The following is a 13,115-nucleotide window of genomic DNA, read 5'->3' as shown; positions in this document are numbered from 1 at the left end:
TTTTCTGAACTATCTAAATCATGTTAGACTCACTCTGATCTGTGCTGAGCCTGGAAATTGGCTCTGTATTATTTATATAGCTGTATCCTTCACACAACTTCACAACTCGGGGTTCAGCCTCGAATCGTGTCTATCAGTGCCAACAAAATGTTGGCAGGTTCTCTTCTTTGCCTATGGTAAATCATTAACGTTAAATTTAAATGAAAAACTATAAATTCAAAGTGTAGCTCCAGATGAAAAGAGGGTTCCCAAAGCAATAGTTTCTGTCAGGGTAATGAAATATTTCCTCAAGAGAGGCATGATCTGTGCAGTGCCGCTGATTTTATGTTATCTCATTTAGAACTGACTGAGCCAAAGGATCGACCAGCTGTAGTAATTAAAACAACAGCTATACTCAATGCCATTAACTATCAGTGCAAAGCTTTGAAGTCACTTTAATTTTCTTGGCAAACACCAGGGTAGTTAAATGGTTTTCCTTTTCTTGCTCATAGAAAGTCAATAAATTATTTGGTTCAACTTAATATCACAAATAAATTTAAAAGCTTCTGTCTGATATTGAAAATAATGTATTTCAACCCCTGTACTCAAGCCCATTTTAGAATCCAAAGCATCAACCACAGGTTCCTAAAAAAGAAAATCAAAGGCCCATCTCTTATTTCAAGACTGATTCCTTAAAAGATCTAGATACTGAAGAGATTAGATATCACAGGGCACAGAATAACTCTTGCTCAGGAAGTAGAGGTTTTCTCCACATTCTTACAAACCTGCTTCAAGAAGGAAATACTTCCTAATACTAGTTTAGACACTGCATTATCTGCTATTAACACGTAATAAAGAAAACTCAGATCTGAATTCTGTTAAGTTCTTAATCATGAAACTAGGAGGCCAAAAGCACTTTGCTCCACGTGGCAGTTTTGTGAAGCTGGGCAAGATCTTTAATCGCACCATATGCTTCAGCATTCTTTTCTGTAAAAGGCATGACTACCACACTGCTCAAAGGAACAAGCTGTTAGCACACTCAGCACCGAGTAAATGCTGCTATTACTTACACTCAGCATAGTCAGTTACATGCACACAAAACTCAGAGACCTCCTCTGTAAGAATAAAAACACAAAACTCAGATGCTTGAATAACAGCTCAAGTGAGCAATAGGGACATCTGGACAGGAGCATATAGGCTACCCCTTTCGTAGCTCATGTGACATAAAGGTTATTCAACATCTAGGAGATAGTAACGAGAGCAAGTACTTTATTAAATGCTACTTTCTCCAATCTTGGACAGTAAGACTAATTTGTTTTTCTTTTTACATAAAGTTGTTTCTAAATTAAAAGACCTAAACATAAATGGAAATCCAATGATAAGATTCTTCCATGTGACCACAAAAACAAAACAGGAAGAAATCCACTGGGAAAGAACATGGGAAAACACTGACAATAAATACTGCATCTATAATATATAAAGAGTCCAAGGGAACTGAGGAAACTATAAATTTTCTCTATAAAATTAGTAAAGTTTTAAAAATGAACAATGATAATATTTGTAAGACTATAGTGTTATTTACATTTCTTAGAAAAAATGCATTTTGTTTTGTTTGTTTTGGTTTTTTGAGACAGGGTCTCACTATGTAGTTGAGACTGACCTGGAACTCACTATGTAGCCCAGGCTGGTCTCAAACTCACAGCAATCCTCCTGCCTCAGCCTCTCCAGTGCTAAAATTACAGGCGTGTGCCACCACGCCCGGCAGAAAAAGTGCATTTTAAAAAACTGGCAATAGAGAATCGTCTCAAGGACATTTATGTCCTTTGATTTTATCACTGTTCCACTAAGGAAATAATTTGAAATCTGGTCACAGTTTTAGACACAAAAATATCCATTCAAAGTACTGTAGTACCCTGAAAACAATCTAAACATGATAAGAACTTGAATACATAAAAATGGAATGCACTGAAGACATTTAAAAATCTTTATAATAAGTTTGTAATAATATGATTACCAGGTAAAAGAGAGAATGTAAAAATATACATATCTCACATAATCAACCAAGTTAAATAAAAGTAAACAACAGATAAAAAGAATGCACAGAAAAATGTTAGTAGTGAGTCTGATTGAATAGAAAGATAATTTCATTTTCCTTTTATACATCATCAAATTTTCTAAATTTTCCACAAACGGTCTTTATTTTATATAGCCAAGCATTTCAAAATATTATTAATTTAAATAAAGGCTATAAAAATGATGGCTGCACTACTTCATAAACTTGAGGCTCAGTTTCCTCATCTACAAACAGGGTAGGAATTCTTCCTCTCTGAAGTTACTGTTAAAAACCATCAGAAGTGGACCGAGATTTAGCTCAGTGGTTCCACTGCCTGCCTCACAAGCGGAGGGATCCAAGTTCCATCCCCAGTACCAAAAACAAAGAAAGGAAAAAAAAAAAAACAACCAACAGAACCTGATACATATGTCAGCATGTTTTTCCTTTCACCAAGTGGTTTTCAACAGCAGGGCTTTGAGGTTCTGTAATACCTGGAAGTGTTTTCCGTGCTTTCCCAAATCACTGTCATGCTGTCTTACTTCCTCCACTTGCTCGCACATCAATTCTAGTTTGCTGTTCCCAGTTTACAGACAGCTAAGAAATCACATGGTCCTGCCCAGAGATTCCAGACTAGCAACTCACAAGCATGCGCTGTTTGGCACACATAGTGATGTGATATGTCAATCAGGGGGCAAAGTGTAAAATTTAGGAGATTTCATATAAAAATCCATATTTCCAGTTCTGGAAAAATAAGATTTGGCAACGTCAGGGCTGGTACTGTCAAACAGCAAGTGGTCTTCATCTCACCATAACTCTCACTACACCCTAACATCTCCGAAGCACTGACAGCTGCCCTATATTATGACACTTTAATCTTTTTTGTTCTTTTTTAAGAGGCAGGGTCTTGCTATGTTGCCCAGGATGGCCCTGAAATCCTGGGTTCAAGTGACCCTCTTGCCTCAGCCTCCTCAGTAGCTGGAACTATAGGTGTGTGCCACCATGCCCCACCTGGACTGTTTATCATATTCCAGGCTCGATTCACTATTCAGCCTCAGGGGTTAAGTGCTTTTATTAGTACATGCTTTCAGCACATAATGTTTAATTCCTTGTGTGGAGTTGATACAAGTACATATCTTAAGTCCATTTTAATCCCCTTCATCTCTTCTCCTTACCTAGCTTTATCAGAGTCCAATCAACAGAAGCCACAAAATAATTTGAACAGGGAAAGTAACTTTAAAGAATAACTCTGACAGGGGACTAGAGTAATAAGGAACTGGTGGCTAGAGAGAGAACCCTAAAGACAGTAAGAACAGGAGATGCAAGGATCAGCTCCTGGATTGGCTACTTCCCTAGGCCTGAGAGATGCACTCACAAAAAGAGGTTCCACAAAGGCTGGGATCCAAACTGTGCTGAAGAGGGCATGGCCAGAACCCAATAAATGACAGAGAAATTTCAAAGGCACCAAGCAGGAGGCAGTCTGGACTCCAGGGTATCAGGGAAACTGTTCATGAGAAAGCGTCTCACTGGCAGCTCTCCTATAAAACCACCCAAGGGGCTGCCAGTGGAGTTGCTCAAACCTGGCAGGAGGAAGCCTCCCTGGAGGCTGAAGACTATGAACTCACTTGCAGGCTCACCTAGGAAGCTGGGTGCACCGCAGGAGCTGGCACCAGGCAAGGGAGGCTGCCGGGCGACAGCAGTCAGTGCCAGAGAAGATGCCTGGGCACTGCTGAGCAAGAACACCAGAACTAGAAGGGAAAATTCCTTCCTCTTACACTTTCTCTCCAGGACCCTCTTACTGACAGGGCTTAACATCCGGCCAGCTGGCAGAAGAAAAAGACGTACAGGGCATAGATACATTTTTTGTAAAACAGTCAATATAAGAGTAAATTTGGAGCCAAGAGGCAATACATTGGTAAGTGGCACACTAGTCTGTAATAATGACATAAAAAGATACACAAAGTCAAGTGAGAACCAAGGACAATCGAAGGCAAATAAAATGCTTACTCTTCAGGCTGCTCGACTAATGAATGACTTTTCTGTTCCTTTAGATTAGTGAGGTTCCTTGGATGGCCAAGCCCTACAAGAAAGGTGCTATGAATATTCTTCTTCATCACCACTATAACTAACATTTATTAAGAAGTTAGCATGCTACACAGGCTCTATCATTTTGTTTTGTTTTTTTGAGATGAGGAATTGCTGTGTAGCCCTGGCTGGCCTCAGACTCCCAGCAACCCTCCTGCTTCAGCCTCCCAAGTACTGCACAGGTGTGCACTACCATGCCCAGCCACATGTTCTATTTTAATCAATTTACATATATTAGTTCATTTAATCCACCCAGCAATCCTATGAAGGAGGTACTCCTGTTAATCCCCACTGAACAAATTGAGGAGACAGGCCTAGAAAGTTTAGTAATTTCCCAGCCAGTAAATGAAAGAGCTATGATCTGCCCAATGTAGTCTTAGCACCAGAATCAATGCTAAATGCTTCTTGACAAAACCCACTGAATTGTTTATGTTTTTACTTTTAGTATCTTCTTTCCCCAGTTTGTCTCTGTCAAATGCATAAAGTATGAATGAAGGGCTGAGGTATAGCTAAGTGGTGGAACACGTTTAGCAAGCTGAGGTCCTAAGTTTGCCCACTACCAAAAAGAATTAATAAAAGTAGTATACAATGAGGTATAGAAACTGAGGTTCAATATTTAGAAACTGAATATTACTATTCTGAGGATCAAAGAATCTATAATTCCACCCATACTACTATTTACCTAGAATTCCAAACTGAGTTGTAAGGATATTAAATCTCATTACCATTCAAAAAAGTCTTCTCTAAATTCTTCAAAAAACATTAAGATTTTTACACACAGAAATATTCTGATTCCATTTCGTATCTTCCTTTAAAAAGGATGTCGCTTCTTCAACAGCACAATTTAGGACTGAATAAACCATGAAGATGTCAAGCATGAAATTAATCGTGGATAGTTCAAAATGTGAATTACTTCAGATTCCAACTTGGTGGTACTAAAGCGCAGCTGAGACATACTCAGTTCTTTCTCACATGTTTCAGTATTTGGAGACTTTTGCCTCTGGAGTTTCAAGTCTGCCACACAAAACCTTAAGGCCTGAGACACACTGTGCAAAGTAAACATTAGTGACACGCCTGATTCAGAGAGCTAAAAGGTCATGTTTTCATGCCTTCTCTGCACAACACTCATTAGGCAAGGCAGTATCACCCAGTAGTCAACTGCCTTGGCACTAGGAATCAAACTGATTTAGCTTCACATCTCACCTCTCCGAAGTCTGTGACCTCTCTAAGTTTGAGTTTGTTGACTTGTAATTTGAGGCTTCCCAGTATCTCAGTCTCATCCTAAGGATTAGATAAGTAACGCACATCTTGACTGAGGCTCAGCTCAGGGCTAGAACACCTGCTTAGCATGGGAGAGGCCCTTTGTTTGAGTCTCCAAACCACAAAAAAAGGAAAAGAAAAAGCATCCCAGAGCCTGGTACACAGAAAGTCAGGAAGTGTTCCATAAACTATTATTATTATGTAGATAAATCAACTATGTTTATCCATATGACATCCTAGAGAAAAGGAAGTTTCTCGGAAAAATAGTATCCAGTCAGATTATGTCCAGCTTCTATTTTACCTAGTGATAGCTCAGATGCACAAGGCAATCCAAAAACAGATTTTCTTTTATCTAAATTTAGTTTTATCAACCAAAGATCCTTATGAAACAATAATCTATAGTTCAAATCTAAGAAAGGACAAAACACTGATTGCTTTTCAGATATGAATAAACTGACTAAAGTTGCAAAGTTTAAAATCTTAGAATTTAGAAATGAAATTCGAAATGGGTAAAAAAAAAAACAAAAACAAAAAAATACTTTATCATAACAGAGTAAGAATAATTATACCAGACAATGCAAAAGTCCTGAAAAATATAACTTTGTCAAATCTTCCTCAAAGAGAACCAATTGTCGGAGGGAAAGTATACAAAACAAATGGGTTCCTCAAACAGAATAAACATTTTGGGGGGGTACCAGGGATCAAACTTAGGACCTTGGGCTTCCAAGGCAGGTGGCAGTGGTATCCCTGAGCTAGATCCCTAACCCGAACAGAATAAACTTTTGATTTAGTGGTTAAGTCAAACCCCTAAAGAGACCTACTATGAATAAATCAGTTATTTTAATCCGACACAAAACTTTAAAATGCAAAAGGATGAAACAAAGCTTAGAATGACAATAGGTATAGCAAAGAAATGGAGGTTAAATATTAAGAAAAATACTACAAAGCCAGGAGACTATAGCAAAAGCACAGGCCTCTCCCAGTGATCACTGAACATCCACAGTGGATCGGAGCTCCAATCTCAAAACAAGACCTCTGGGTTCCAGACAAACTGCTGAGGAGTTTCTGTGTTGGGAAAGGGAAAGAGGAGCACATTCATTATTAGAAGTCTGTTGCCCCAAGACAGATTCAATCAGAACAAAGTTATAAATCTGAAAATTTTAACAAAATATTTGTATAAGTACAGTACTAAGACTCCTCAACATTTGCAAGTTCTTTTTGTGTTTTAGACAGTGTTAAGCACTGCTTATATTATTTCATTTCATTCACCCAACAATCCTATAAGGCTAAGGGAAGAGATTAGGATGTTAAACAGCTCACTTAAGGAATGACACTGCCTTTGAACTACAATGTCTTGCCGGAGATCTAGTTCAGTGGCTCTGCTGCCTGCCTTTCAAGTGCAAGGTCCCAAATTCTATCCCCAGCACAAAAAAAAAAAAAGAATCTACATGAACTACGTTGTCTCAGACAGTTCTTTCTGAAATTAGTGCATTACTAATACTAACTTCTACAATCATCCTAACTGGAACACTACTTTCATTTGCCTATTTTTGGACAATAATCAATGAAAAATATGGCACTATAACTAAAACTGTTCTGCAACAACAAAAGTATGAAAACTGACATTCTTCAGACTTTTATAGTCATACAGATTATTACAAGTATAGGAATAATTCTGACATTGAACCTAGTAACAATGTGAGCTTATAGTTTGTTTCTTTTTTGTTTTCAGCTTCATCATTTTTATAAATGTATTTCCCTGGATTGGAACAAAATTTAAAACAAAAATAATCTTCAGGCAGTCAACCTAAAATTCCACTTTATCTGTTTTTATCTAACTTCATTCATCAGTCAGAGCAGCTACTAATCTGAGGTTATACCAGGGAATGTAGGTTTTCAACCTAATTATGTATTATGTAGCACTGTAATTAAGTGCCTCCCCAAAAAAACCTTTTTGTAGAACTGAACCTAAAAAAATAAAATATGGTGTTAAATTTGAGCGTTCAACTCTGCTACCTGATAAGACCTCATTTGTGGAAAGCATACTTTGGCTTCCTTTACAAATTTTAGTTTTTCTTCCTACATGCTGAAAAAAATAGCATCTTAATTATTTATTTAGAATTACATTTGAAAAACCAGAGATTTCTTCTCTTTGTTTTATAAGTCATTTAGCCATAAAGGTAGAGTTGCTGGAACCAATAGCAAGGAAGAAAGTCATGAAAGTATCAAGAAAGTTGGTTTTGGGGTGAGGAGTATCACATACACCTGATAAGGCAAGTGGATTCTGCTATGGCAATTTCAGACTATTTGATTTTAACTCATTTCTAAATACTGATCCTGCTATAATTAATAGTTTAATTGCTAGGCAAGGTGGAGCTTGCCTTTAATCCCACCACTCAGGAGACTGAGGCAGAAGGATCGCCTTGAGTTCAAAGCCAGACTGAACTGCATACAGAGACCTAATTAAAAAAAACAAAATTAATAGTTTGACTGTTCATCTGACTAATCCTAAGTGAAATTCTGAAGAAAGTATCGAATGACAAAGCAATAGCAAGATTAAGACCATGAATATAAAGCATACAAATAAGAGTGAACATAGAAATAGGAGTGAACTGTAAAAAGTAGGTTTGTTTGGACTTATTTACAATACTGATCCCTGGGGAAAAGCTAAATTCCCTTAAAAATGGATGTTATTTAGCCAGTGAAGGGGAGAAATTCTGCTTCCCAAGTCCCTCTTATATGAGGTTATTTTTACAAATGTTTAATCTTTCTAGTTGCATAATACAGTATATCAGTCTGTAATAGCCCAGAAAGTGTTTAGTTCCTAGGAGACGGAAAATTTCAGTTGAATTCTAAAATGTTTTTTACTAAGTTATATATAACATTTATTCTATTCTAATGGCTCAAAAGGCATTGCTCCTGCTATAATAACAAATGAATATTACCTTACAATGGATGCACATTGAGGCCATACTCTTAAATGAAATCAATAGGACACACATGGTTAAATACCAAATAGTTTCTCTAGTGTGACAAACTGAAAATGTAAATAAGGATCAAAATATATAATAGATAATGCGAAATTGGAAGAAAAGGTGCAAAGGGGAAGGGGAAGTGGGAGGGGCAGGGAAAGTAACTAAGGGAAAGGAACAAACAAATACTATGAATGCCGACTTATATAGCATTTTAAGACCTACAGCTGGAAAAAGACCACTTACCTACCGATTTGGAAAGCCACAAATGATGTGGTATATCTTTATTAATGGCCTGGTTAATAACACCACTCATGTAGATATTTCCTGTTAGTGAAAAAAGTAGCACATACCTGTGTCTCTCAATACTCGTTCAATACTTATTCCAGAAAGTCTGATAAAATACTGAAATTGGAAAAGTTCTAAGCATTTAAAAAATGTTATTGGTATACCTTTGTGATAAATAATAAACATATTCATCACGGTTAAACATTTTAGAGAAATTAGAAGTTTTAGCTGAGTGGTGGGGCAGGCCTATAGACCCAGTTACTCAGGAGGCTGAGGTGGGAGGGTCACTTGAGGCAACATACTGAGACCCCATTAAAAACTGTACAGGTTGTTTATTTGAATTAATTATAATTTTTCATAAATATTACTTCAGTAAATCTTTAAACATACAAACCAATCCAAACCTCACAAATGTCAGGCCCAACAATGTCAATCTAATTTTTTTTTTTTTTTTTGGTACCAGGGATCAAACGCAGGCAGGACCTTGCACTTGCAAGGCAGGTGCAGTGCCACTGAGTTACATCCCCGACCCTATGCCAATCTAATTTTACTATAGTTACACTAGGGAAAAATCTGTTCATGTTAGAGGAAGGAGAGCGGGATCACAAAGTACTAAGCAGGCAAGTAACCCAAAAGAGTGAAGTGGGCTTCACAAGCCAAGGAGTACTGTGACATCCACTGCTACTCAGCTCTACCCAACTGTCACCTTCAGGCAAAAAATAATGATAATAAAACCAAATATTCCGGGGCCTGGGATTTGGCTCAGTGTTTCCACCGCCTGCCTCACAAGCACAAGGTCCCAAGTTCAATCCCTGGTACCAAAAAAAGAAAAAAAAATTCTAATCAATTTGTAGATGGGCTGCCTTGTGTATCTACTACACACTTTTACAGCAATGGCCAGAATGGCCAAGAACTGCTTTGACTCAGAAGAACCGAGATTTAAACAGCTTGATTCTAATATTCTTCACGAATTTGCCCAAATTACTTGAGTGTCAGTTTCCTCATCTATACCTCAAAGAGTTTTTAAGTGAAGAAAGTTTAACACACATAATTTTTAAAATCTTGTATTAGATACCAAGAGGTAAAGATATAAAAGGAAACAGAAATGGGGCAGCAATTCAAGCCTCCCATCTAGCAGCCGGCTTCCCAGTTTTGGTCAAATTTCTAAAGCCTAGTCTTACCTTCCTCTCTGCCCCAAGATATTATCTTCATCAGCAAAGTCTTTTCTTCAGGTTTTTTCTCAGACTAACACACACCTCCCATTTTCTTTGAAAGACTGGCATTGAGACAGGGCCTGCATTACTACTGATCTCTTGGACAAATTCATGAAAACTCCTCTCCTCTAAATTGTAGTAGCTTTTCTTCCCCAAGTCTTTGAACACTGTACACTTTGTGAACTCTTTATGACAATCTAAAAAATCTACCTATGTTTTCATTGAACATTTTCATCTAGCCTTCATTCTCTAGTAATGTTTGTTTAAGGAATGATATGGATCAAATTAACCAAAATGTCAATACATATTAACCAAAAGTTCGTTTCTATGCAAAAAGACTTGAAAACAATTTCAGAATATCCATTCCAATGCTCTGCTTCTTTAAAAAGGAGTTAAGCCATAAAGAATGAGAAACTAGAAACCTTTATAGCTAAATGGATGTACACTGAGGTTATACTCTTAAAACTAATAGTGTAAATAAGGTTCAAATGGTATAACTGGGAGTGTGAAATAGGAAATAGTTAAAAAGGAAGTGGGAAGGGGAGGAGAAAGGAAATAAGGGAAAAGAAAAAAAATGTGAAAAAATGGAAAAGTCTTCGTACATAGGGAAGGGTAAAGCGGGTGAAGGGAGGGCAGGGGAATGGGGAAAAAACAAGAACTGAAATATATCATATAAAGATACAAGATCCCAATGATAAATGTAACTGTATCGTTTGCTTCAAATGTACCAATAAACTTAATGGGGAAAAGGGGGAGGAGAGTTAAGAACAACTTCATTAGCTGGGTGTGGTGGCACACACCTATAATCTCACCTATAATCTGTGTGATTCAGGCGGGAAGATCTCAAATTGGAGACCAGCCGAAAGGCAATTTAACAAGATCCTTTCTTAAAGTTTCAAAAAATAAATAAGAAAGCAGATGTAGCTCAGTACGAAGGCCCTAGGTCTAATCCCCAGTATCTCCCTCAAAGAACAAAGTGATTTATCTTGGGTAAACTTTTGGTTTATTTGTTAAACTACAGTCATATTACTGACTGTAGTATAGGTACCCCCAAAGGAACAAACTTTGCTTTCCCTAAAAATGTATACTTGAGGTGCTGGGGATTTAGCTTAGTGGTTCCGCCACCTGCGTCTCAAGCACAAGGACTCCAGTTCGATCCCCGGTACCAAAAAAACTCCCAAAAATGTATGCTTAATTCTCCCAAAAGAAGAAATTATCATATTGATTTCGGGTCACATGGGAAAATAATAATTCTCTCCATAACAATCTAGTACCTTGATTCCTTGAAACCTCTGGGAATCAACAGAAATGCTAGGGTGCCTCTCTTCAGGAAAATGCACAGAACCCCATTTTTAAAAAAATCAAATTTCAGGGGATTCAGAATACTACAGGGTCTTCAGGGGAGTTAAGATTTAACCCCAGGTTAAGATTTCTAGAGCCGAATATGAAGTTTGTCGCTATACTTAAGTCTTTTGAACTTTAAAAAAAAAAGTCTTTTTAAATGAGTCTTTAGAGCTGAAATTAACTAGGAAAGCAGCTTTCCTCTGAAACTGTCACTACTTCCTAGCAGCCCTCCAGATAGCTGACAGAAAATCGAGAATTTCTTACCTCCGAGAAATTAACAGCCAAGGGAATGATTCCAGCCACGTAACATCCCACTAACATAGCCAGCGAGAGTAGACTAATGGAGATGAAATCATCCATTCTGCCCTCCTTTATCCACCCTCCAACACCAGACTTCAAAATTCCAGCCGCTTCAAAAGGTGTTTATGCTCTAAACATGCAGTGGTTCCAAGAGAACAAATGGACTTTTCAGTTCTTTAGGCCTCTTCACCAGATGTGTTCTCGAGGCACTTTTCTCTTGAATGTTACGTGGAAACGATCCCTTTTTGCTGACACTAGCACCAGAGAAAACTTTGAGCACTCTTAGATCCCAGCCCCTGGGTTCTTAAATGTCAGTCACTGGATTCTCGTGGGTTAACAGAGATGGGGAAATTGTGCGAATGAGCAATTTCTTCAATCTTCGGAATGAGGGTGGTACAACGGCCCACTCCTCCGCTACATACACAACGTCTCGGATAGTAGCAGGAAAAAAAGAAAAACCCAAGTGAACCTCTTGGCGTAGTCTCGGCGCCTGTTTTTCTCGGACGGCCCTGCAGCTAGCTGATCCGCTCCCCAGTTCTGGGACCAGCCCGCAGGTCCCAGTACACTCCCCTCCGACACTAGACTGGGGAAAGGAGTCTTGCAGGTCTCTAACGATGGGCCGTAGGGATTCACCAGCTAAACTGACATAAAGCTGTCTCTGCCCTATACCCGCTACTGCCCATGGTATTCCACTTCGCCGGGCCTCGACCCGGAGTCGCCAATACTACAGCTGCCATGGCCGCCAAGTGGCACCTCTTCGTTACACTCACTTCCGGATTATTCCTGACCCCGCCTTAGAAAGTCACTTCCGGGTTACAACCGACCTGTGGCCCGGGAAACATATCGCTGCCATTTTTGAATAGGGCTAATGAAAGAGGTTTGGGGGCCACTTTCTAAACTAATGATCACTTTAGCGTGTGCCTAAGAACTACAATACAGAAGACAGTCTTGAAAGAAATTATTTTTCTAACGCGCCAAAGCTTTCCCTTTCCTAAGTCATCGCCCTCATCCAAGGTGGTTGAAACCGAGCCAGCATCTTCTCTAGCTGCCGGAAGTGTGCTCACCTCTATGGTCTTTTGGACGATTTCCGGTGGCTTCTCTTGTGGAGATTGGCTGTTGGCAGCATTGCGGCTGAGCTCGTGTGTGGCTTGTGGAGTCGGCGGTGGCAGCAGCAAAAAGAGTTTGGCGCGATGGTGAGAAAGGCCTCAGCGGCTACCGGAGCCCCTAACCTCTGGGGTGACCCTTTCCTCGTACATCTTTTATTCCCGCCCTCAGCTATCCAGCGCGAGCTTGCTGCTCCCCGCTCCTCCCGCGCGTGGGCCGACCCTTTTCCTTCCCGCCGCCGAGATAGCGGCCTGGCTGTAGGCCCCGGACCCGCATCCGCCTGCTTGCTGGGTCAAGGCGTGCCACGGACCTGAGATCTTTTCTCCTAGTCGCTGCTCGATAGAGAGTGGCGTGGGACGGTACTCTCTCCCGCGAAATGCTCTAGCCTGCTGTAGGAACAATGGCTGGGGGATAGCTGACAAACCTTGTCCCGAAACGGAGATTTCGTCCGCTTACAGTACCCCTAGTGTGGATCAGGCGGGGTCGTATTATTGGCTTTGTAGCATTTCGTCAGAAGGG

General features: G+C 39.4%; 2 protein-coding genes across 3 annotated transcripts in view; one reads left to right on the top strand and one right to left on the bottom strand.

Annotated features, from left to right (window-relative positions):
* Slc39a9 (solute carrier family 39 member 9) overlaps positions 1-12,575 on the bottom strand; it is a 54,987-nt gene extending 42,412 nt beyond the window's left edge. Inside the window, exon 1 of one of the 2 annotated variants that reach the window (XM_010645362.3) lies at positions 12,557-12,575. Coding sequence is in view for 1 of the 2 variants with exons in the window: in XM_010645361.3 (XP_010643663.1) it covers positions 11,457-11,552 (96 nt within the window). In the remaining variant the exon portion in view is untranslated. Of the gene's footprint in view, positions 1-11,456; positions 12,408-12,556 lie in introns of those variants that run through there. The other variant, XM_010645361.3, reaches the window with a different exon arrangement.
* Erh (ERH mRNA splicing and mitosis factor) overlaps positions 12,572-13,115 on the top strand; it is a 15,406-nt gene continuing 14,862 nt past the window's right edge. Inside the window, exon 1 of the mRNA XM_010645363.2 lies at positions 12,572-12,685. Coding sequence (XP_010643665.1) covers positions 12,683-12,685 — 3 coding nt within the window. The 5' untranslated portion in view covers positions 12,572-12,682. The remainder of the gene's footprint in view (positions 12,686-13,115) is intronic.

This window comes from Fukomys damarensis, unplaced genomic scaffold (assembly GCF_012274545.1).
Source record: "Fukomys damarensis isolate Sample0158 unplaced genomic scaffold, DMR_v1.0_HiC HiC_scaffold_21, whole genome shotgun sequence".
Classification (NCBI taxonomy): Eukaryota; Metazoa; Chordata; class Mammalia; order Rodentia; family Bathyergidae; genus Fukomys; species Fukomys damarensis.
The sequence above is the reverse complement of the archived record's forward strand: the minus strand, read 5'-3'. Positions and strand labels throughout refer to the sequence as shown.